This window comes from Talpa occidentalis, unplaced genomic scaffold (genome assembly GCF_014898055.3).
Source record: "Talpa occidentalis isolate TD23 unplaced genomic scaffold, MPIMG_talOcc4v2.1 talOcc4.10, whole genome shotgun sequence".
Lineage (NCBI taxonomy): Eukaryota > Metazoa > Chordata > Mammalia > Eulipotyphla > Talpidae > Talpa > Talpa occidentalis.
Window position 1 is genome coordinate 83,717,613 of NW_023600993.1, and position 24,500 is coordinate 83,742,112.

General features: G+C 46.7%; 3 protein-coding genes across 5 annotated transcripts in view; 1 reads left to right on the plus strand and 2 right to left on the minus strand.

Annotated features, from left to right (window-relative positions):
* Nucleotides 1-11,148, minus strand: part of CTNNBL1 (catenin beta like 1) — a 289,982-nt gene extending 278,834 nt beyond the window's left edge. For both annotated transcript variants that reach the window (XM_054696621.1, XM_054696619.1), the window contains exon 1: nucleotides 11,100-11,148. The gene's annotated coding sequence lies outside the window, so the exon portion shown is untranslated. The remainder of the gene's footprint in view (nucleotides 1-11,099) is intronic.
* Nucleotides 11,149-12,509: 1,361 nt separating this feature from the next.
* On the plus strand, nucleotides 12,510-22,844 carry BLCAP (BLCAP apoptosis inducing factor). Its single transcript, XM_037495360.2, has 2 exons — nucleotides 12,510-12,626; nucleotides 20,853-22,844. The coding sequence occupies exon 2, from the start codon at nucleotides 21,029-21,031 to the stop codon at nucleotides 21,290-21,292; it is 264 nt and encodes an 87-aa protein (XP_037351257.1). The 5' UTR covers nucleotides 12,510-12,626; nucleotides 20,853-21,028; the 3' UTR covers nucleotides 21,293-22,844.
* Nucleotides 16,545-19,036, minus strand: NNAT (neuronatin). 2 transcript variants are annotated; one of them, XM_037495339.2, is made up of 3 exons: nucleotides 18,879-19,036; nucleotides 17,812-17,887; nucleotides 16,545-17,578 (listed from the first exon to the last, which is right to left on the minus strand). In XM_037495339.2, exons 1-3 carry the CDS (start codon nucleotides 18,948-18,950, stop codon nucleotides 17,349-17,351), a joined length of 378 nt encoding a protein of 125 aa, XP_037351236.1. In that variant the 5' UTR covers nucleotides 18,951-19,036; the 3' UTR covers nucleotides 16,545-17,348. The 2 variants fall into 2 exon arrangements, with proteins under 2 accessions (XP_037351236.1, XP_037351242.1); XM_037495345.2 differs by having other exon boundaries at nucleotides 17,807-17,887.
* Nucleotides 22,845-24,500: the final 1,656 nt, after the last annotated feature.

Consider the following 24,500-nt stretch of genomic DNA (forward strand, 5'->3'; position numbering starts at 1 on the left):
AAGTCTGTGGAATGTTGAGGGTAACTATAGCAACAACAAAACCTAACCCTGCCCAACCACCTACTAGATTGACTCAACACACATACCAGTAGAAGTGTTCCTATTTCCAAACATAAATACCATTTGCTTGAGTTTCTCCTTTTACCATAATATATAGAATTTAATTAAATATTATGAGACACACAAAAAGAAGAAAAAAACAATGTAATCCCTTTCAGAAGGTAAAAAAAGACAGTGTTATACCAGCTGAAATGGAAAAGACTAGGGGTAGGGCAGATTTGGGGTGGCGGAAGGATCAGGATTTCTGTTTTGGACAAACTGAATTGGAGATGCCAATGAGACACGTAGGTGAAGATGTCCTGGAGGCAGGTAAACATGTAAGTCTATAGTTCCGAAGAGTGATATTATACTCTTATATGATACTAAGAATTAATTCCTTATTAAAATGATGCTATGACTTGTATACAACAAACTTCTGTTTCTAGAAACCATCAGAGGTAACCTTCAGAATCTGTCCTTCCATTGAAGGTCTCAAGTTATTTGTCAATGTCTGCAAAGTGATGGGAGAAGTGTTCTTATCCACTTATAGCTACTTTCCAGCCTGGGAAAATACTCATGATGATCTTTTAATTCAATTTTTAAGTGTCTCTTCATCTTGTGCAAAATACTTTCAGTGAGTTCTTCAGCCAAGTTTATAGCCAGATCATTGAGACCACAAAAACATTTTTGGCGTTTGTCTTATGGTTTACAGTCTGTGTGGGAATGGCAATTTCCCTCTAAGGGCATAAAGGGATCCCAGAGGTTATAAGGGCAGTTACTGCTTTCTGAGTGTGTACTGTTCCAAGTGCTGTGTCAGTTGTTACATCTGCATGCAAACATGAAGTATCATCGCTATCCAGGAGGTAAGTACTATATATACCCAGATCACAGGGAACCTGAAGTTCTAAGAGTTATTAGCATGTTATTTTTTAAAGATTTGTTTATTTATGCATACAAGAACTGGGGTACAGGCCAGAGGTGTGGGGGGTGAGAGGATTCACCAGAGACAGAGTGGGGAACAGAACAGGCAGACTGACTGAAATACACTGCTGAGGGGAGCAGTGGGCGAGTCAGGAGAGGTCTGCTGCGCCATGTGGGTGGCTTCCTGGCTGGCCGGGGATTGAACTCGTGCTGCAGTGGTTGCTGAGAGCTTCATAGGTTGCGTCTGAATCCCTTGCGCCACCAGGGAGGCCCCAGAGTTAGCATGATTTGCCCAAGTTCACATAGCACATGAGAGAGGCGGACTGGAATGCTCTGAGAGACCTAGAGATGTCAGTGAAGCTGGTGGTCCCTGCTGAGTCAATGCAGTAAAGGCTGAATGGGAGTCTAAGGGTGTGGAGGTGCCAGTTTCCCACTCTGAGCCTTGTTTGAGGGATGGGTCACCCAGCACTGAAGGAATGGAGCCACTCTGGCCTCAGCCCTTGCTAGTCTCTAGTCCCCATGGAGGGGCCAGTGGGCACAAGGTGGTGTCTGATGTGTAGGTGTGTGCGGGAGGACACTAAAGATCAAAAAAAGGAGACCATCAAAGCTCTGCCCTCATTTCCCCTCATTTCCAGACTCCCTTCCTTGTACCACCTAGAATACAAGGAAACCCACCTGAGATGCATGAAATTTAGTAAAAGTAGTTTGAGAACAGTGTTGGTGTGTGTGGACCATATTCTTGCCCGAAAAATCATTTTCTCCCTGATAACCCTTGAGATCCCCACCATTTTCTTTCCACTCCCTCCAGCCTCATTAATAGGAGACGGACAGACAGGGGAGGAGGAGGCCAGGGTCATCATGGAATTAGAGTGGGGCCAGGAGAAGATGGAAGAGGTGGCGTTCTGATAAGGCCCTTTCTGTCCGGTGTGAGGTGCCCCTGAGAAATACAGGGCCATTTACTTATTTGTGCTTGGGAAAGGAGATTTGTTTCTGGGATTCTAATGAAGCTGAGGTTTGTATATGGCACTCAACCAAGAAGGAAATCCAGCCCTTGTTTCCCTCACTGCGCTGTAGCCACCAGAGGAAGAGGTAACTTTCTGATTCACACTAAGATGTTCAGTGAGTTGGAAATTGGTCTGTTAATTAAAAAAAAAAAGTCTTATATGTTACCTACAAAGTTTAAGTGTTTTATTTGAACCTAAAACATAAATACATATTTACTCTCTATTGTTTTGATATAGGGTCAAGCCCTTTTCTCTGAGGAATACGCTGATTGGAATTCCAATTTAGTGGAATTAAAAATTAAGGTCAATTCCAAAGACCTTAATTTCCAATTTTAGTGCATTGAAAATAAATGGAAACTTAAAACTTGTGAAGTGGATGCAGGCAGAATTTTTCTTGAAGATTTCAGTTCATATCTAATTAGAGAACAGTATTTTAATTACTTATTATTACTGGTCTTCCTAAAAAATTCAACTTAGTTTTCATAAAAACAACTATGCTTCTTTGTTCAACATTTTTAATTAAAAAAATTTCAAACATATGGAGAAGCTTAACTAATTTTACAGTTAATATCCATATATATCCCCAAGAATATTCTCTATGTAATATTTTGCCATATTTTACCTTACTGAATCTCTCTGTCCATCCATTCATCTGCCTTGTTTTGATGCAGTTCGAAGTAAGTTAGACAGCTGTATACCTTCCCATAAACACTTCAACATGTAAATCATTGACTAGATAGAGCTTGATATTTGTGTAAAATTTAACATGTTGTGAAATGTGCACATCTTAAGTGTTATCATTCCATGGGGTTCAGTAAATGCACATATTTGTGTAACTCAAATCTCTATCAATGTATAGAACATGATTTTGTTTGATTTTTGCTTGTGGATACCTGTTTTCCTAACACCATTTATTGACGAGTCTATCCTTTCCCTATTATATATTCTTAGCTCCCTTGCCAAAAACTAGTTAGATGAATGTGCATGGGTTTATTTCTGGATTTTTCTATTCTGTTCCATTTGAGACTGCTATGTGTGTGCATATTCACTTAATGGTATCCCATAAGTCCTATATGCTTTCTTTACTCTTTCATTCTTTTTGTTTCTGTTCCTCTAACTGGCTAATTTCAAAAGATTTGTCTTTGGGTTCATTGGCTCTTTCTTCCACATGGCCAAGTCTGTTGTTGAAGGTTTCTATTGATTTTTATCAGTTGTGTCATTGAATTCTTCAGCTCCAGGATTTCAGTATAGTTCCTTTTAAATAGCTTCTATTTCTTTATTAAATTTCTCATTTTATGCACCCACAATTTTCCTGATTTTGTTTAGCTGTCACTCTGTGTTTAAGATGATTATTCTTCTCTAAGATAATTCATCATCTTCTTTAAGACGATCATTTTCAATTCTTTGTCAGGTAATTCATAGACCTTCAATTCATTGACGGGTACTGAAGCATTATGAAATTTGTTTTAAATAAATTTTAAATAAAACCACTAAAGTTTTCTTTAGTGGTGGAATATTTGCCTGATTCTGCATGATCCATGCAGTCTCCCATTGGTGTCTGTGCATTTGAAGGAACTAATATCTGTTCTTCATAGACTGGTTTCAGCAGGTAAGACCTTCTCCTGGCAGATCCCTAGGCTAATGGCATGATCTCCTGGATGGCGCCTGAGTAGAGTTGAAGGCCGGTATGGATCCTGCTGCTGGATATGCAGTAGGATGTATGACTTGTGAGCACTTTTATCAGGGGCTCACATGGCTTGGATTGTCTGATCCCCGGATAAAAGGGCCTCCATGACATTGACCAGTAGGGTTGGTGTTAAGACAAGACTCTGCTTCAGGTTCCACAAATGGTCTGTTACTAGATGCACAGATGGGTGTGCAGGTTCCTGGGAAGGTTCCTGATTGGTCACTGGGTGGGTCCCTGGATGGGAAGGATTGGGTCCAGACGGAGGCTGAAGACGGCTGGAAGAGAGTCAGAGGGCTGCTTCAGAGTGCCCAGGCAGGATTTAAATTTTCAGGCTTGTCTTAAGGAACACAGATGCTTATGCCTCCTACAAGGTTCCTGTGTGGATTGGACAGCAGTTGTGAGGGATTGGAACTGGGTTACAGGGCTATTTAAAGATCTGCAGTTGTCTGAGGTCTGCAGGTTTATATCAAAACTTGGACAGGTGTGGCTCCCAGCAGATCCTTCGGCAGGCAGAACTGCTCATGGACCATGGTTGGAAGGGCCTGGAACCTCCAAGGCTGTGCCCCTGAAGACAAGTCTGCAGATTTTAATCATGGCTGTGGACCCTGAAGTAGCCCTCTGATTCTGTTCCAGCCCTCTCAGCCTTGGTCTAGGCCCAACCTTGCCAAGTGAGATTATAGAGTTTCTTTAAGATCCATAGTTGTTGACCCAAAGTGATCAGGCCTACCTCAAGAACTCAGATGATATGTCATCTGGCAGGTCCCTGGGTGGGCAGGAGTGTTTCCAGCCCACAGTTGAGAGGGGCTGGTGCTAAGTTACTGGGCAGTGTCAAGACCTGCAGTTAGACTGTGATCAGAAGGCCTGCTCTGGGTAGAAAGACCACAGAAGTGATGTCCTCCTTGGTACATCCTGAGAGGCACACATGCCAGTTTGTCCTGTCACTGTAACGTTAACGTGGACCACTGGGTTAAGGTGGGGTCTGCAGGTTTCTTCACAACAGTCATCATTTTCCCTTTGTAATCAGTAAGCAACTTGACAGGAGGTAATTTGAGACTATAAATATTCTGTTCCTTATCCAACTTTTACCCAGTAATTTTAGCATCCATTAATGAGTCATATTCATGTATCATTCACATATATTGTTATTAGGGTTGCAAAATAGTGATTTGCTAAGTCCATCATCCTGTTTATATTAGTTGGCATTCTGTTGTAAGTAATAGCTCTCCCTTCTCTCCCATTTATTTCTTTATTAACAGTACAAACTCATGGATTTTTGTTTTCTTCAGTGGGAAATAATATACCACTATCATTATTTATGCTGATGTTTTATTGTCATAGAGCCAGTATTTGAATTCAAGTCTTTCTTATTTTAAAGTCTATGTTCTTAACCACTTTTCTATGCTCCATGCTACTTATTAGCTGTGTTACCTTGAGAAAGTTGCTTAATCTCTTTAAAACTTGGCTTTAATATAGGGAGGCTATAAGAGGCATGTGTGACAAAGATCCTAAAGGGAAAGTTTGTGACTTTCCCACTCAGCTGAGTCTTAGGACTAACCTCTGCTCCCTGCCAGGACCACATTACAATTCCATTCAATCAATTTCAAGCTACACTGACCTTCAGTCTAGTCCTGATCTAGGGGCTTGGCACACACAGGTAAGTCACAACCAGCTCCTGTCAGATCAAAGCTGCTCCCTCAGTTGGGTCCCAGAGTGAAACAATATAAAGTAGAAGCACAAGTAGTCATGATGAACATGTAGCATGAGCAAGAAATAAACATTTCTGGTTATCAGCCACTGAGCATAACCTTGTCTGCTACTCCCTGTCCTAGACTCTGAATTACAATGGGGACCAAGTCAGACTCAGTCACTGCCCTCATGGAGCAGAGTGTCTACAGGGAAAACAGGCACTAACCAAATAAATAGGTATTTAGTGACAATATGTGAAGGGTTATAAAGGAAGAGTACTTGTTACTGGGAGAGCATCTATCAACCTCATTTGGAAAACCAGAGTGTTTCTAAGGAAGCAACAGTAAAGCTTGGACCTTAAGCATGAGCTTGTCAGCAAGGTGAAGAGGGGCAGCAAACAGCATGTGTAAAGGCCCTGAGACAGGAGGAGACCCTTCTAGGTTCATGTGCTTTCTTTTTTTTTTTTTTTAATAGAGGCATGTTTTTATTTATTTATTTGTTTGTTTGTTTGTTTATACATGCACTGGGTACAGTCAGAAGCACGGGATGGCGAGAGAATTCACCAGAGCCAGAGTGGGGAGCAGAGCAGGCAGAAGGACCGAAGGACACTGCTGAAGGGAGCAGCGGGCGGCAGGAGAGGTCTGCGCGCCATGTGGGACCCTCCTCCGGTGGCCGGGGAGCAGCCGGGGATCGAACCGGCACCGCAGAGGCCGTGGACAGCTTTGCAACCCAGCGCTCAACCGCTGCGCCACCGGGGAGGCCCCCTCATGTGCTTTCAATTGTGTATCTTTAATTGCCTCTCACTTCTGTGAGCCCCAAGAACCTTTAGGTAAAAAGACTTCCTTTTTACTTAAAACTACCTGAAATTCTACTGCTTTCCACCGAAGGAATATAAACTGTATTTTAGGCAAAAACTTTTGGTCAGTCTCTGCACCCCTTTCTTACTGTCATATCAACAAGCTACGTCTCTCAAATTCTCACCTCAGTGGATTCATTGGCCAGAAAGTTCCATGCTAATGGATATGCAGGCCCATCTGGCTTCTCCACGGAAAAGTCAAGTGGATTCTTTTGCATGACTAATTATTAAAAAGCAATCTGACTTCCTTTTTCCTTCTGTTGATTCTTCAGGAAGCATCATGGGCACAAAAACACACTGGACAAGGCAGTGTCTCTCAAAGCATTCATTACCTCCTCCATCCCTGTGTCAGGGGAAATAACCAGAATAATCTGAGTCCCAGAACAAAAACAGATATTCTGCCTTCTGGGGTAGATCTGAATTCAAGAAAATCTCCCCAAGTCTGCTCTTTCCGCAGCCTTACCTAATCCAGTAAATCCATTTTTCAAGGCAAAATCCCAGGAATCATCTTCAATTCCTTCTCTTATCCCCTCACTTTTAAGCCAGCAGCAGGTACCAACAGTCTGGCCTTGAAAATGTGTCACAAATTAGCTCACCTTTCTCAATCACCATTGCCTTCACCCTTGACCAAATGCGCCCAGACACTTGCCTTGGCCTCCCCGCTTCCTCTCCTGCTTCTTCCATTTACACCAGTTAGAGTGAGCTTTTAAAAATCCAAATCTCCTACTTAAAGTCTTCCCTGGTTCTCCATTATTTTAGAATAAAACCCAAACTCATACCCTTGACTTATAAGACCCTTTATGATACATGATACGACCACAACCAAGGTCACTGCCCCCCATTCTGTGACACAGCCACACTGACTTGCTTGTGCTCTTTGAAACAGTCTCCATCTCTCACCTCTAGACTGTCTCAAATTCTATTCTCTTTGCCTGTAATGATATCACCCATATTCATGACCCAGAAACAACTTCTTCACCCTCAGGTGGGCTAAATATTACCACCTCCAGGAAGCCTTCCTTGGCGACCCGCAGACTAACTTAGGTCCCCCTATTATTATTCTTCTCCATCATACAGTGACATGCTTATAATTTCAAGTTCCAGGTCCAGTTTCTCTGCCTTTGGACTATGAGCTCAGTGAAGTAAAGGACTCTTTTTCAGCTCATGCTATATCCTTAGAGCCTTGCATGGTGCCCTGCTTATACTGGATATTCAATAAATGTTTGCTATCAGGATGAATGATTGACAGATGGGATTTTGGAAGCTTCATAGCTAGTTCTTAGTAGGATCTCATAATCTTCTAGGATAGACTTGGCCCCTTGGAAAGAAAAAGCTGCCTAGGTCATAAATTCTCCAAGGGATTCTGGTGAGACATTTTACAGCTTAGCTAAACATGGGGATCTAAGCCTCATCTATCCTCCCTAAAACAGGTATAGATTATATTCATATTCAGTATGAGACAGGAATATGATTTTTTATGTTTCCCCAGGATTCACTTAGAGGCTTGACATAGTGGGGCTTTAGTTCCATGTGGCCTGGATTCAAAGTTAGCCCTATCACTGATAGTTGTGTAGCCTTAGGCAACTTTATCTTCCTGAACCTTCCTTTCCACTTCTGAAAAACAGTAACTCTACATCTTACAGAATACCAAAATTAACTAAGACAGTTCATGTTACACTGTATCTGGCACATAATAAGAGCTTAATATATCCTTATTGTTTGAATCATTAATAAGTTGATAGCTTATTAAGAACATTAGGGATTTCCCCATATTATCACTAGGTGTCGCCACAGACTTGACTAAAATAGCAGCACTTGTTTCCCAAGTGAAGAGAGCCTTAGCAGTTTGGAACCAATGGGTCTTCGAGAAAAACTGAGGCCACAGTAGGCAGGAACTCGCCAAGGTCATGAAAGCAGATGGGGATTTGAACCCACTTGTCCTGCCTTACTAAGGGCCATCGTTGGCAGGGGACCTCCCCACCATGGCTCCCACAGCTCACTCAGCCCTGGAATAGACTGTTTTATCCATTTGTAATAATAAACACCCACTGCATTCCCAGAAACAACCACATGCTGGAGATTCTAGTGCTTCTCTCACTTTATAGATGGGGAAAGTGAGGCACAGAGAGGTGATTTGCTCAAGGACACACAACTAGTAAATACAGAGTAAGATTAAAACCCTGGCATTCTCACTGCAGTGTGTGCTGTTCCAGAGCTTACGTCATTCTTTGGTCATCTTGTTAATAATGTTTCTTATTACTTTTTAAAACATTTGATAGCGCATAGCTTCTTTGGTGACTTAAATAACTATTATTCCATTACAGGTTAAATTTCCTGAATCTAAGTCTAGGTAAGAAAGTGCTTATTTTTGAAAAAAATCAAGTATCAAATTGAGTGCTGGTATGGAAAAGCAGACGTGACTTCACAAAACTTTTTCCTTACTCTTTATCATTTAGCCCCAAGTTTGCTATGTAGTTGTAACTAAATTCCATGAATCTAAATTGGAGGCTTGGAGGGCAAACATAAAAGGAAGGACTATGGTTTACCCTTCCCTTCCCTCTTTCCCTCCCCGCCTTCCTCTCACTCATTCATTCAATAGTTACAGCCTCCTTCTTCCTGCCAGGTCCCATAATGGGTTCTGAGGTCAAGAAATAACCCCAAAATGAGCCCTGCCTTCAAGTACCTCACAGTCTGGTTGGAGTTAACAGACACAGGATGTGTGCACCGGATGGCATTGCTTAACTGCTCATCTCCCCAAACTGTGGATGTCATTTGTCTTATTCACTCTCAATCCTCCATGCCTACCAATGCCTAGGATATTTTAGGTGCTCAATGTTTGTGGAATGAATACAAATGCTTCATGGAGGAGGTAGCATTTTGTCTGCAACTAATTAGAGAGGCTCTTGACAGGTGAAAACAAACTAGGTGAAGACAAAGCTCAAAAGAAAGAGTAACATTTCAGAAAAATCATCCTGGCTGCTATGTGGAGGACATTGGCTCTGGGTGAGACTGGAGATAGTGAAACCAGTGTCCAGGGGAGAGGATGGTGGCCTGGACCAAGGCTTTAGCAGTGAGGACAGAAAAGACCTGAAGAAGGATTCAAGAGGGATGAACAAGACTTGGAAAGTGAAAAGTCAGAGAGTAGGAGTCAGGGGTAAGCTCAGTTGTCTGTGGATGGGGACAAGCTGCAACAGCCTTAGCGGAAGCTGAGGGCTCTTGAGCAAAATTTGAAAGACAGAAAGACCTTCCAGATCTCTCAGAGGCCAACTTTGGTGTCATTTCTACCACCTGGAACTGTGCTTGGAGTGTAGGAAAGACTTGTGGGTATAGAGGGAGGGAACCAGCTGGGCAAGAATCAGGCCCATGTGAATGAGAGGCCCTGCCTCATTTTCTCCAGTTTTCTTCAATGGGCAAATGGTTGTCAATGCCCAGATATGGCAGGAAGGTTACTGGAAGGCAAAGTCCCTTCAAAAGAGAACTTCTGATTCTTACTCAGCAGCATATGTCACTTGCCACAGATTGGCAGGACGCCTTCCTCTTTTACTATATTTTCTTTTTCTAGAGGGACAACACACATAAAGTACATGAAGTTCCCTAATCTCAAGGTACAGTTTGATGATTTTTGCCCATGTAATCAATTACAATCAGATTAAGATGTACCTTTCCAGCACTCCAGAAAAGTCTGTCTTGTTCCTTTCTCACCACTACTCATCCATCCTCTGACTCAGAAAACTACCAGTCTGATTTCTGTCACCACAGATTAGTTTTGTCCACCCTTGAACTTGATATGAATGGAATCAAGTAATATGTACTATTTTTGTATATGGAGTCTTTTAATCTATATACTGTATATAAGATTAATTCATGGTATTAAATATGACAGTATTTTGGCTTTTGTATGTAAAACATGGTATCCCATTGGATGAACATGTCATAATTTGTTTATTGATTTTCCTATTAATTAGATAGCTTCCATTTTGAGTTTTGAATGAATTTCCTATGCACACTCCTACCTGGGTCTTTTTGTAGACACAGGCATTTACTTCCCTTGTAATGAATACCTACAAGTAGAAATTCTAGGTCATAGCATAGTGGGGTAGGAGTATGTTTAGATTTAGTAGAGAGAATGGTTTTAACAAGTTCCTCTTTCACCAGTAGTATGCAAAAATTTCAGTTGCTTCATATCCTTGCCAACACCTAGTCCCTGCTTCTTTTATAAGCAAGAATTTCCACTATAAGACTCTTCTTTTCCTCCAATTTTGGATATTGGGTATGTCAGTAGAGATGCATTAATCACTTAGCCCATAAACAGCAAGATGGAGAAAGGCACATCCAGTGTTTGAGTCTCAGTGAAGGAGTAGACATCTCCTGGATGCATATGTGACTCCAGGAACTGGGCTGTCCATTTATTACCATAAACATACAACCAACAAGTGGTCAACAGAGCAAAGATGAAATGACCTTAAGAGATGCAATGTCCTTGATGAAATTGCCAAGTCACTCACCCTGCCATTGAGTAGAAGTCAACTTATTTTTTAAGCCAATTAACCTACAGTTCTTTTGAAACTTGTAACATTAAAGGGTAGTCCACTAACTCTCCCTGTAACCAAACACATTGGTGCCATTTTTGTCTTCTACACTCACTGAGTGTTCACACCTTGAAACCTCCTCCCTGTGATCCTACGTCTACCTGGTCCTCCTATTCCCCCAGTCATGGCCTCCTCTCTTGACTCTGATCCCTAAGCATGCTTTTTTATCTACCTCCCCTCCTTGGAATCCTATCCAGTGCCATTGTGTATTGCCTGTGTGTTGACATTATCTAAATATGTACCCCTAGGACCATTCTCATATAAAACTGCCTACTTACCCTCTCCACTAAGATGTTGCCCAGGCATTTCAAACTTACCTTCTCAAAGCCAAATTCTTGATCTTCCCCCTCAATCTGATTCTTCTTCCGGCTTTACCACCTTAGTCAAGGGCTCTTTCACTCCTTCATAGTCAAGGTAAAAATCTAAGTGTTACTGCTGATGCCGGAGCACTGATCCACATTCACTATTAAATCCTCTACTTCCCCTCTTCCCCAAGCCATCACCCTGTATGAGTCACCATTATTTTGCACCTAGAAAGCTGCAACAGTTGCCTTCCAACTGGTCTGCCCACATTGAAGTGACTTCCAGGCCATACAGCCAGGGTGGCTTTCAGAAACCCAAATTCAGTATCATTCCCTTCATGAAAATGGCTTATTTACTGCTCTTAAAGGAAAATCCAAATTCACTACCAGCACTATTTTCGCTCACCTCTCCCCCTCAGTGTGCTCCTTCCAACCTCCACTTCTGGACTAAGATATTCTTTCAATAGAAAATTTCTCTCTCACTCTTGCCCCGCACAACTACTAACTGCTCTTGGTTTCTTAGGAGAACTGCCAGATTCCCAAAAAAGGTCCACCATCGCCCATCACCCTACAATATATCTCCATTGTATTTCCCTAACATTCTTTAATCTCCAGTTCTTCCCGCGCGATGCTTAAATTCGACTAAAGTTATTAACATATGGTAATTATTTGATGACTGTCTTCCCCTCTACCATATCCCCACACTCTCCCCCACCAGACTGGCCTTGTCTTGAGGTTAGAACAGTGTCTGTGTCACCCTCCACTGTACCCTCTTGCCTTTGGCACACTTTCACATAGTAAGCGCTCAAGGCATGGGCTTAACTAGCTAATAAATGAGTACACTGAGTCAATCCCCACAACAACCTTGTGAGGCATTTCATCAGACTCGGGGAGCTGAGAGTCGGGGGTGGGCGAGAGGCTAGCCCCGAGGTCCAGGTCAAGGCGGATTCAGGCCCTGACCCTAGTCAGGTCCTCACCCAAGTCAGGTCCTAAATCTCAGACCGCATTTTTCTGTTCCTGAACTTTGGCCCCTTGGTGAAAGGGCCAGGGAGTGGGTGGACTTTGAGCCAGCAGGTTTTCCGGGCCGCACACGGGTCATCCACACCGGCCTCGGGCACAGCAGCTCACCCACGGAGACTACGGTACGCCCCCTCTGCTCTCACGAGCAAGATCACAATCTGCTGCATATGCATGAAGGTACCAAGCCCGAGATTCGGGACTGTCCAATTTGCGCCTGACTAAAAAGTCTTCGAACTTGAAGAGTTTAGGGCCCCCAGAGTTCCTCACAAACCCTTAGAAAGTCTCCAATGTTATCTTATGCCTATCCTGAGAGACTCTCTGGCAAAGGTGACCGCCCTTAGGGTCGCGGGATCAGGCATCTGTGATAGATAGCCCGATCCTGGAAGGGGTCCTTGGCCGGCACGACTTGAAGACGAAGGGGGCGTCTCCCCGGCTTCCTGCGGCGTTGGTGTTGAGCTGAGGTGGAGACGGGCTGCGGCAGCAACGGCGACAGTGGCGGCGGCGCCATGGCAGGGCTCGCAGGTACTGTGGCGTCGGCCTCTCGGGGGCGGGATAAGAGGCCCTTCATGCGGCCGCGCCGCCATGTTGTCCCTCCGGGGTCACCTTAGGAGTCTCTCCGGCCCTCACTGGGGCTTTTCTTCCGCACATTCTGGGGCCACCCCTGCCTGGAGTCACGTGATTGTCCTGCTTAGCCCCGGCCTAGGCCCAGTTCGGGGAGGGACCCTTCCCGGCTTGGGGGTGGGTCGCTGGACTCCTGGGTTCTCTCTCTGGCCTCCAAGGTCAGTGCTCGCCCGTCGACCCCCGGGGTAGGGCGGGCAGAGCCGGGAGCGCGGGGGCTGAGGCGCGACCACCCGCTCTTGGGTCCCAGGGCTCATGGCAGCGGGCCCAGCTTCTGAGAGGCATGCCACTTTGGCCCTGCCACTTCAGTAGCTTTTTTTTTTTTTCCTTTCCCCAATCAGAAGGGACTTGGGGGAGAGGGGAGGGAGGGATCTCCAGCTGCGGGCCCTCGCTTTGGTGTCTGGGGCGACAGGTTGACGCTCGGCTTTGAATCGCGAATGCTTCTTACTCTCCCTCAACTTTACACGAAGGCTAGACACCCGTTCCCTTTCTTGTAATATATATATGGGGAGTGGCCCTCAAGGGCAGCTGAAGGAACGGAATGCCTGGCACACTAATGACCTGGAAAGAAGAATGGGTGCTGAAAGACAATTGCTTTTTCTTTCCCCCCTCCAAACCTTTAATTTCCTTTCAGGCCTACGTGTCTATTTTCAACGTTAAATGTTGGGACAGGCTGGGGTCTGCCCGAGGAAAGAAATGGTCTTTCTATTTATAGGTTCGGATCGTGTTTTATTCCTTTCAGGGAACTGGTGTGTTGGGGACAGCTTCTGTCTGCCCTGCCTGACATGGCCCAACCATCCCCTCAGCCTTCTGGAGGGCAACGTCAAAGCCAGGACCAAAAAAAAAAAAAAAAAAAAAAGTTCCAGTCTAAATGCTACTACCAAGTGTTAGATTTTGTGTGTTTTAAATCAAAGACTAATTAATGTGAAACAAACCTGTTAAAATATTTCAAAGTCTGGTCAGTTTCCAGTGACCAAACCAAATCCATATCTGAAATTGGTATGTTAGAATTACTGCCAAAACCAGTTTAACCTTTTGTCTGTAATGTTGTTTCAAAGAGGAATCTGAAAGTCTGGATTTGGCTGTCTTTTGTTGTTGTTGTTGTTGTTGTTCTCCTCTTATCTTTGAAACATATGCATTCCATTTCAAGCCTGTCACTGTGTGATATACCAAGGACCATGTGTTGCCTGCCTCTCTGACTTCCTGTTCTGGGAATGCTCAGGAATCTGCATCCTGCTGGGGTATGAGCTCTGTGGGAGGGTAGGGATGGGAAGGTGAAGAGGATCATTCCCAGAGACTATGGTGACATGTCTCTGGGGTATATAGAGGAAGTCAGAGTTCACCAGGGGTAAAAAAAGACTGTTGTTAGACTAATGTTTTGTGTATGTGTGTGCGCTTGTGCACGTTTAAATGTCATGGGGAAGAACTAACTATAAATTCAGAATCTCACTTTATGGTGCAGTTTGAAAATAGCTATCTAGCAAGTGGCTCACAGCAAACCTGCTCTCTCATCTACCCACGTGTAATAAACTATTGTCCTGCAGCTAAAGCTCATGAAACTTGTCTCCCCAAACATACCCTCTTCTTCAGTCACAATCCAAATGCTCCAACAGTAGATCTAGCAGTATTACCTTGCATCCCAGACCTCTGAAAGTCATGGTTTCTAAACCCTCCTGGGGTTTAACTTCAACTAGTTAGCCTAAGAAACTAACACCTTTCTTGGGGCATCAGTCCCAAGAGGCTCACCTATTACTAGAGTCCCACAGTTGGAGTCCCATTCCAATCCCCTCACAATTCATCTGTATCCTTGACCTTGTTGGTGGTGGGGGAGGTTCCTTGAGGGGGTGGTAGCGGTGGTTTAAGGGAAAGGGACATTTACCCAATGGACTAAAAGATTTATAATAAAATCTAGTCATTTCAGCTCATCCCACTGCTGTCAGAATAAAACATTTTAATGGTAGCACTTCTGGAAAATTTTTTATAAACAAGATGTGTTTGGGCCAGATTTCTAGGCTTCACACAGGAATAGAGTGAATGAGTTCCTTTTGCATTTTCTGGTAGGTAGTGTTTACTGTCAGAACATGAGGATTTGGGGATGGGAGATAAAAGGGGGGAATAGACATTCTATACTCAAGCCCATCCATATGTGTATAGGCCCCCAGGATAGCCCTTGCCTGGAAGTCTGCCATCCCCTCATGCCACATTTAGAGACCTGCTGGTAGATGGAAGAAGTCCCACAATTGGGCTTTGCTAAAATCATCTGGAAGACTTTGGGGCTGCCAATAGTCTCCTGCCTTTAAAATGGCACAGGAGGCTAAGGGGGTGCTGCTGCATACAGAGCAGCCCCACCCTTTTTGGTGCTGCAGCCTCTCTCCCTGAACTCAGCTACCTTATAACTAGACTAACATTAGTGGGGCTATGGGCACACCCCTCATAGGCTCTGAGGCGAGGGGCAGCCTTCATTGAGAACACATGTTGAAATATGTTCATGGTTCTGTGAGTTTGTTGTAGAATACCAGAAACTCCTGGTCATGTGGCCTGCCAAGATATTGACTTCAGAAGGGAGGAGGTGTGGACATTGCCTGCTGATGAGTCACCCAGGCAAGCGGAGGCCTGCCTCACCTTCAGGCTATGGTAGAAGCTGTAGCCACCCAGCCTAAGGGAGTTGGGAGTCTCAGACTGCATGTTCCCACCCCAGTCCTGATTGAGCTCTGATTGCCAATTTGATGACAATATTTCTAGTATGTTGGGCTTATTGGAATCTTACTGAAGGTGAGGGGAAAGAGATAACTAGGTTCCCTGAGTCAATTGATGACAAACCTAATACCAAAAGCAAGGTCTCCCTCTCCAGCTCTGTAATTCCCTAATGCTGAAGTTAGAGATGTCTCTAGAAGGGCTGTTGGTTGGGTTGCATTAGGGGAGGGGAACATGATCAGGCTCAAGGGGCCAGGTGCTTTGTGCTCCAGAAGTGTTTGTGACAGCTGTGACTAAGGGATTTGAGGAAGTGACAGATTCATGGCCCAACTCCCTTCCTTGGTATTGACCCAAGAACAGGTGTGTAATAACAAGGACATGTAGAGTCAGAGACATGGCTAAACAGGCGGCAGGGCCATTTGTTGAAGTAGTCAGCTGATCCCATGTAAAAAGGAGCTCTAAGGAATGAGAAGGGAGAGAAGTCGGAGTGGAGCAGCCAACCCACCCTGATGGCAGGGGAGAGCACAGGGACCTGGTAAGCACCCCTAATAGGAGGCTACTGTTGGGAGAAGCAAGGAACCCAGTAGTGGGGATACTGATCTGGGAAGAGGTTCCTGGTAGTGGAGGTGGGGAGACCCAGGAGAGTAGCAAGGCCGAGGTCATGGGGCATGGAAGGACAAGGATGGGAGAGGCAGCACAGCACACCTCTTACCCCATACTCATTTTCTAAACCAGTGCCCTCTCTCCTCAGGGCTCATTTGGGGGGAAGGGTCTTAGATTGAAACCTGGAGTAATAAGGCTTTGTCCTCTTTTAAGTCCTGTTCACCCCCTTATATATCAAAGCCCCTGATTCTAGGATAAGTGAAGGCACCCACCATGGTGGGGGGGAGGTAGTGGTCTGTTATTCCAAGATTACCTTTCTTTTTGGGTGAGGGAAAGTCGTCCTTTATCTCAGAACAGTGTTAATTTGAACTATAAATAGAACTGGTTGTGTGAGAGTCCCGGTGGTTTATTCCCACTTTGTTGCCTCCCCTGCTTTCCCTCCTCCCAAGCCACGTACCCACTCCACAGTGGGCAAATCAGTCTAGTCTTACATGTGAAGTTGAGAAATAAGTCACAAGAGACAACTTTTTGGTGCGCCTCCTCCACCCCGCAGGGTCCTGGGACACTGTGAGATGGGGAGGTACTGATTTTTATTTTTTGTAGAGGTGGTCCCTGTCCTCCAGGAGCTTACAGTCTAGCTGGGGAGACACAACTAATGCACACTTATACAGTTAGTACAGTTAGCAATTACCACAATATTGACCACAACTGCGTGAGACCAGGGAAAAGCAAGATCAGTGAGGGTCTGGGGGCTCAGAGAAGGTGTTTTAGTAAAGGTGGGGTTAGTTTACTGGTTAAATAGTTCCAAATCAAGTGACATTTCTTTAGGGTGGGGTGAGCTGGGGAGGCAGTGATGGGGGGAAGAGGACTCGGGGGAAAGGGGAATAGAGGAAGCAAAGGCAGCAAGGCTGGAATGAATGTGCCGCAGGCAAGGGTCAATAAGAGGGCCCCAGTATTTCTTAACCCTCCTCCTCCCTCACCGGAGCCCTCCAGTCCCGCCACACAGGCACGCAGTTGGTGCCTTTTCTGCTGCATCGAGATTCAGGGCTTCAGCTGGTGATGTTGGAATGTCCATTCTGCTGGCTGGTGTGGTTGTCTGGATCTCCGTGGTGGGGGCCTGTTGGCATGGCCGACGCTTCGGGGCTGGGATGTTGCTGTCCCGACTTGGTCCAGATCAGAACGTGATGCCTGTGCCCAGATCTCGAGGTCTGCTCCCCCTATACCCCCTCCTCCCTCAATCCCAACCCGCAGTGGGACCGGTGCAAAGGGGTAAGGGCTCTTATATTGTCGTCATTATCGGTGCTGCTTCTCCGGGCGCTTACTGGCCCCTCACTGACCTTGCCAAGTGCTCCTCTGTCGAGAGAGCACAGGGGACCCCCCATTCCTGCGCGGCACTGGCTCCCATGCTGGTCGAGATGCACAGGAGCACCTGGTGACATGGCCGCCCAGGGCTGGGGGCTGGGGCCTCAGTTGGGGGCTCGCTGCCGGCGCTCTCCCAACACCTGCCGCCCGGTCCTCGACACCGTGTACGCCAGCTTCTGCAGGGAGTACCTGAACACCTGCAGTGAGAGACCCAGGACCTGCCTTAAAGGGGTGCACAGCACCTAACGTTTCTGCAGTCGCCATGCCCGCCCCCTGCCCCACCCCCTTGCCCTACCCGCCTGTCGGACTAGGCAGAGAGGCGGGCCGGGCGCAGCTTGTCCACGAGTCAGGGCAGCTGGAGCTTTTCCAGCTGTGCTGAGGGCTGCATGGCGGCAAGCTGATTGGACCCATAACTTAGGTTATACCTCACTTCTCGCAATGTGCTGTGTCCCTCGAGTATTTCGAAAAGCGAATCCTACCCAGTAAATGCAGCATTCCAGGAACACCTTAAAGGAAATAGGCGATTTCTTTGGCAAAGGGAAATCTTTAGCAGAGAGTTCTTCCCACAAAGGGTGGTTTTAGGGTAAATGATTTTATGGGCAAAGCGCTTTCTTCTGATTTACTTCTTTTTATGCGGCGCACTTGGCCTTTTTTTTTTTTTTTTTAAATAGAGAATTGTCCTTTTTTGGAAGCGCTTTTTTCTTACCATTTTCCTGCAAAGAACCCTTTCCTCTAATTGTTTTCTTCAAAGCGCTTTTGTCCGATTCATTTTTGTTAGCTCCTTTGTCTAATTTTTTTCTGCAATGCGCTTTGTAGCTGGTGCATTTTTTTCTGCCAAGTGCTTTTGTCCGACTTATTTTTCCTGCAATGCGCATTTTCTTTATTTTTCCTAACGAATTACTTTTTTCCCCCTAATTCTCGATGTGGGTTGTTTTTTTGTGTTTTATTGTTGTTGGTTTTTTTTTTTTTTTTTTTTGGTTTTGTTTTGTTTTTGCGAAGTGCTCCCCCCCCAATCTACCTTTTTCTAACTTATTTTTGCCCCATCCCTGCAAGCGCTATGTATTTTTAAAGAACATTTCCCCGCAATGCGCACTTTATGGTGGAAAATTTTCGCTAAGTGTGCTGTAATGGCTTTTTCGTAAATCAGAGTGCCCCGCCTCCCTCCTGAGGCCGAATCTGGGTATATTGGTTTTTCTTACCACGTTGTTCGCTAAGAGCCTCGGTGATCGTCCGCGGCTGGCGCCCGCCGCACCCCAACTCTTTGTTCCCAGTCGGGCGCGAGCGCACTGAAAGGGTCTGCGCGAGCAGGGGGGCGCAGGGAACAGGCGGGGGCGCACGGTGCCGGCCGCGGCACTCGGGCAGGCAGGGATCGCGGCAGGCAGAACGGGACGGGTACGGAAGGCGGCAAATGCGACGCGGACTTGCCGGTTTCGGGTGCGCATCGGAACCCTCTGCCTCCCAGAACCCCTCTGCCTCCCGGAACCCAGGCACACTTACCTGCAGCAGCACGCGGAAGATGTACCAGCCGATAATGAGCAGTTCAGCCGAGGCTGCCGCCACTGCCGCCATGGTTCCGAGTGCGAGGTCGGTGCTGGAGCGCGAGGCCGCGGGTTCGCCGAGGGCCGCTGGTCCCAGAGTCCGCTGTAGGGCGCACTGCTGCAGCCGCCGCGGCCGCGCCTTAAGTAGTCGGCGGCTGCCGGACTGCGCCTGCGCGCTCGGAGAGGGGGGTTCGCGGGGAGGGGTGGTTCGCGGGGAGGGGTGGTTGGGGGCGCTCCTCATTCGCCAGGAGAGGGAAAAATAATCCTCCTGCTCTTTCCACACCGACCCCCGCCTCTTGAGTTCCATTTTAGCCCCTTTCGAGAAGATTCCGCCGTGCCCGCTTTTGAATTTTTGTGTGACATCCAGGGAACTGAAACCGAGTAGCGTATGGGGTAAGCGGGTGCACGCCTCTGGTGCCGAACCCCCTCATCTCCGTGCCCTAGACTGCAAGTCTTAGTCGTGTCAGGTGCCGGCACCAGAACCCACCTTGAGCATTAATGGGAAATCTAATTTAAAAAGGAATAATCTGCCCCACAGAGCAAAAGAAAGGTGCCCCTTCCAAGAGCTCGCCTTGCCTCGCACAGTTTTTCCAATATCTGATGTATTGTCAGTCCTGTGCGTTGCTTCACGAGAATCTCTGAGCGTGTAACCTATCCCTGACGAGTTGCATCCTGCTTCTTGCCGTTACTAGATCTGGATCTACGTGGTGGTGACTAGGGAACCGAGCCAGGTCATTGAGCTCTAGGTGCAGAAGGGTTATTTACGGAGTGCCTACACTGTAGGAGGGATTTTGGAGGGATTGGCGCTTTTGTATGGGAAGACGACGGGCTTGAGCTCTCCCGAAAAGTGGTCAGAATGCACTTGGGATAGTTTTCTATTCGACAGCTCATATCAGCCTGTCTTCTCCCTTCCCCGCAGGCGCTGGTAGGTATTCAGCAGTCTGCAAGGTTCTTTGTACGTGTTGCGCTAGGAGGCTGGAGCACTGAACCAGGCTTCTTTCTGCTCCCGCCGCCAGAGGGTTGTGGCTCCCTTTCCAAGCAAGGCGGGAAGAACGGAACACGGACTACAAGAGCGGCCCCAGTGCACCGGTGGCCCGCCGCTGGGGAGCACCTCTCTCCAGCAAGCTGCGTGGCACAGGGGCCAACTGGCGTTTGCCCCTATAGAAAATTAATTTTGATTAAAAGCTCGTAGAGGTCAGATTCTATACAGCGCCAGCCGCAGATGGAGAGTATAAATGATCCAAGAGAGGTGGCTTGGACGAAGTAGCATGGTGATTTTTTTGTGTTGACTTTTGAATAAATTAGCCAGTTTTGGCGAAATGATATCCCAGGATATTTGAAAAAGAAACGCTCAGCCTAGGCTGCCATCTTAAAACAAAATGTTTGGTGGTGGTGCTACTGTGACTTCCTGGAGTTTGGGAGGCCCCATTGCCTGTGACCTCCTGCTAGCAGTGTGCTGTTAACTGCTTTAAATCTCCATTGAGCACCTGCTAAGAAAGATACTATAGAATCCTGTCTTTGCTTTTGGGGGGCACAGCAGGAGGCCATCAGGTAGTAACCACAGGGCGGTATTGTGAGGTCTGGGCCCCTTGAGGACGGGCCGCAGCCCCAGGAGGCGATACATGATCTCTGCTGGGCAGGGCCCAGGCTAAGCCAGTCCACTGTGCCGGACCTGCGGAAGAGCCCTCTCCTGGAGCTCCCTGGAAAGCCCAGGGGAGACACCCCAGGAGGCTCCCTAAATGGGTGACTTGGAGAGGAGTCGACTTCCATGGGTGGGCAGGGAGGAATGGGCATTCACATTTGCTGTTGTTAACCATGATCCATTTTCCCAAATAAGTATACATTCTGTTCCTGTTTTTTTTTTTTTTTTTTTTTGTCTGTCTGTCTGTCTGTTTTTTGTCTGTTTGTCTATTGTGTTGACTTTTCTCTTCAGGATCCCTGCTGCCTTGGTGATCCCGGGCTGACAGCCAGAGAGCACAGCGGCTCAGCTCCTGGAGAGTGAGGGTTGAAGAAAGCGGAGGGCAGCCGCCCGCGTCCGCTGGCTCCCGTTAGGTCGGTTCCTGCAGCGGTGCCCGGCGGCCTTGGCGAAGGCCCTGCCCAGCAGAGATCATGTATTGCCTCCAGTGGCTGCTGCCCGTCCTCCTCATCCCCAAGCCCCTCAACCCCGCCCTGTGGTTCAGCCACTCCATGTTCATGGGCTTCTACCTGCTGAGCTTCCTCCTGGAGCGGAAGCCTTGCACAATTTGTGCCTTGGTTTTCCTGGCAGCCCTGTTCCTCATCTGCTATAGCTGCTGGGGAAACTGTTTCCTGTACCATTGCTCTGATTCCCCGCTTCCGGAATCGGCGCATGACCCTGGTGTTGTGGGCACCTAACAGCCCAGCTAACTTTCCAAGGAAGCAGAAGACGGGAGGGGAGGCATTGACATAGGTCATAAAGCATTGGAGTTTCAAATCCCGCAGCCCTGCGGGTGCCACATTCCTGACGGCGCCTTTTTGGCCTGTAATGTTTTATCCTTATAATGTGAATAATGGCACTGACCGGTGCTTTTATTGTAGAGTCCTATAGTCGTGGGTGGTCTTGTGGTTATGTGTGTTCTGTCCCCATCTTGGGTCCTAGCTGGCAGGATGGCCAAATCCTCGCCTCACCCTGCGAGGACTCTGCGCCCATCCTGGTCAACCACCCTGGCATGACCTGGACAGATAAAATGCCAGTCTCGTGTCACCTCTGTGACCCCTCCTTGTCAGGGTCTCCTCCCCTCCCAGAGTGTTACTGACTCCTTTGCCCCTTTCCTGGTTTCCCTTTAGTTCTCTTCTACCCTTTCCTTTTTGGGGGAGCACCTGTCCAAGACAGGGCTCATTTTTGCACTTATCTCGAATTTAAAGAGATTGCTGACGCCCGAGAGCCTCGCTTTTTCATCCTCCTTTCCCTGTTCAGCAGGCTAGACGAAACATGTCTTGACTGTTTGTTGTCCATAAATCTCCAGTATTTTCTCCACTTCATTTTAAAGAAAGAAGTGACAGATACATGTTGCTCTTTCACCTGAGTGTCTGGGCTCATGCTTACAACCCAGCCTCACTTCCTTTGCCCTTCCTCCTGCCTTTCTCAGCTGTCTCCAGGAGGGGGGTGGGGGGGCTCATTGTGTCTCCCGTGCATGCTCTGCAGGATTGAGGTGTGGTGTGTTCATGTAGACCTAGCAGTCCCCAGCTGAGTGAATGGAAGAGTGCATGTGTGTTTCATAACAACCATGATCACTTTGATAGGTGTTTGGATATAACCTGGTGTGTGTGTGTGTGTGTGTGCACGCGCGGGTGTGCATGTGGTGTGTGGGTGTGTGTACACAAATACAAGTGTATGTACCTTTTAAAGAAGCTTTATCAAATGTGTTCTGATTTTGAGGTTTAGCAATAGCTATAGTAGGTGCCGCTACAGTTTTTATTTAGCATGGGGATTACAGAGTGACCAGCACACTGGACTCCGAGGTGGTTCAGACAAGACAGAGGGGAACAGTGGCCGTCATCCTCGTGCCAGGAGATTCTTCAGTCCTGCATAAACAGACTATATGTTTTGAAGAATACACAGGAAGACTTTGTGACTGTCACTTGCTATTTTTTTTTCCTGCGCTTCAGTAACAAGTGTTGGCAAATGAGACTCTCCTGGCCCGTGCCCTCTGGGGATCAGCATGATTGTCCTTCCAGTCTCAACTCTCCATCTTTCTCTGGCCTGACCTGGGGAGGGAGATAGGCCAGTCAGAGGACAGAACTGGAGGCAGTCCATGTAGGGAATGGGACCTTGAGGCCACACTTGTGGAACATTTGGACTGCTATTCTGGAGCTTTTATTTCTGGTGTATTCGTTGCACAGCTGTTTGAAATGTTTAATAAAGCTTTATAAACTTTACTTTGTGATTTTATGTGGCTGCAGCCCATTTGTGTTGTGGTATTGGATTTCTAAGTTGGTGGGGGGCAAGGGGTAGCATGGATGGACTGAGTCCTTGGCGCCAGGGTACCTTAGCCCGAAAATTTGATCTGCTCTCTGGAGAGCAGATGGTGGGGTTGGAGGAGGGGGAGAGCAGGGGGCAGGCCAGGCAGTGAGCGGGAGGGAGTCTGAAAGTTTTCAGAGATGAGACATTTGCTTTTCTCAGCTCCCATGGCTTCTCGCCTGAAACTTCCCTCCATAGGAGATTTGAGTAACTGATCCCTTGACAAACAACTTAAGACAGCTGGAGCTCTAATCATCAAGGATTTTTATGGTGCTGCTTTTGAAGTAAAAATAAAGTGAAACCCCTTATGGTATTTCAAGTGGAAAAATAAATAAGGCTAGCCCTCCAATCAGGGGGCTTACTGTGATGGCTAGACGTGCCAGAGCTGTGCAGTTCCGGGTCGTCGATGCACACGTGCTCCTATGGCTGTGACCTCTGAGACAAAGGGGGGGTATCTTGTCAGGGCCTGTGCTGGTGTCCACCTTGAACTCTTAAAAAGATAATAGCACTGCCTATCCAAGGCACAGGGCTGTGATGAAGGTCTACTGAGATACCAGTTGTGAGAGGGCTTTGGTAATTTCACAGGTCACCTGTTTTACTTAAAATTTTAATTTATGGTTGTAAAGGGTTATTTTGTTTTCTTTAGCCCCTTTAAATCTCCCTATCATCAGTTGGTCCCCCTTTTCATACCTAGTGTGGCTTATCATTGCTTTGTCCTTAATCAAAATTTGCCAAAGATTTATCCATTTTAAAGGTATTTTCAAAGAGTCAATTACATCTGCTGAGTATTTTTCCGGATTCTGTCGTGTTTTTATATCTCAATTCTTTTCTGGGTTTTCTGGATCTATTTCGTGGTTCAGCAAAGCTTTGATAAGCTGAGGAGTTGTACACATGGAAAGGAGGGTTTGTTTAGCAAACTCTGAGCCCCTGCCCTAGGCTTGCTGGGGATTTCAGGGGCAAGACCCAGGCCTGACTCCAGGAGCGCATGATTCTGGCCTAGTGGGAAGACTTAAGAAAATAGACCATTGCAAATTCCAAAAGCAAAACAAACAAACAGAAAAGGCTTTCGAGGCCCCTCTCTCCCGTGGAGGCACCTGGATGATAGATGAAGCCAAGATGATTGCTTATTTTGCTCTCCTCAGAAAGCAACTTTTTGTCTTAGGTCAAGCCCACTTGAGAGTCATAAACAGGCCTCCCTCTGAAAGATGTGTGGCCCTTTCCAGCAGAGAGCCTGCAGCCCACCGCCTCCCGAGGTGACTGCCAAGTCAGCATTCTGTCTGCCCAACAGGGCTTCCCACCTTGCCAAGGCAGCATTGGCATAACCTGCCCCTCATCCCTGAAACGCTTTACAGGAAAATGAAAAGGAGATACCTCTCTGAAAAAAGTAGGGGCACCAAGCCTTAGAAAAATCACGCCTGGCTGGTGGCTGTGACTCCTAGTGTGAAATGGATGCTAACAAAGTATGTGTCGTACCTGTAACCACAAGACCACTGAGGCCCAGGCTTTAGGAGTTGATCTGTGCCCTGCTCCAGGCCTCAGTTTCCTTACGGTAAAATGTGGTCTTTGGAGCAAAGACAGTCTTCCTAGCCCTGATACACTGGG

Excerpts from the sequence above, each read along its gene's own strand:
- NNAT (XM_037495339.2), bottom strand. The coding sequence starts at position 18,950 with ATGGCGGCAGTGGCGGCAGCCTCGGCTGAACTGCTCATTATCGGCTGG. Across the intron at positions 17,888-18,878 it reads TCTTCCGCGTGCTGCTGCAG|GTGTTCCTGGAATGCTGCAT; the intron begins GTAAGTGTGCCT and ends ATTTCCTTTAAG. Across the intron at positions 17,579-17,811 it reads GACACAGCACATTGCGAGAA|GTGTTCAGGTACTCCCTGCA; the intron begins GTGAGGTATAAC and ends CTCTCACTGCAG.
- BLCAP (XM_037495360.2), top strand. The coding sequence starts at position 21,029 with ATGTATTGCCTCCAGTGGCTGCTGCCCGTCCTCCTCATCCCCAAGCCC.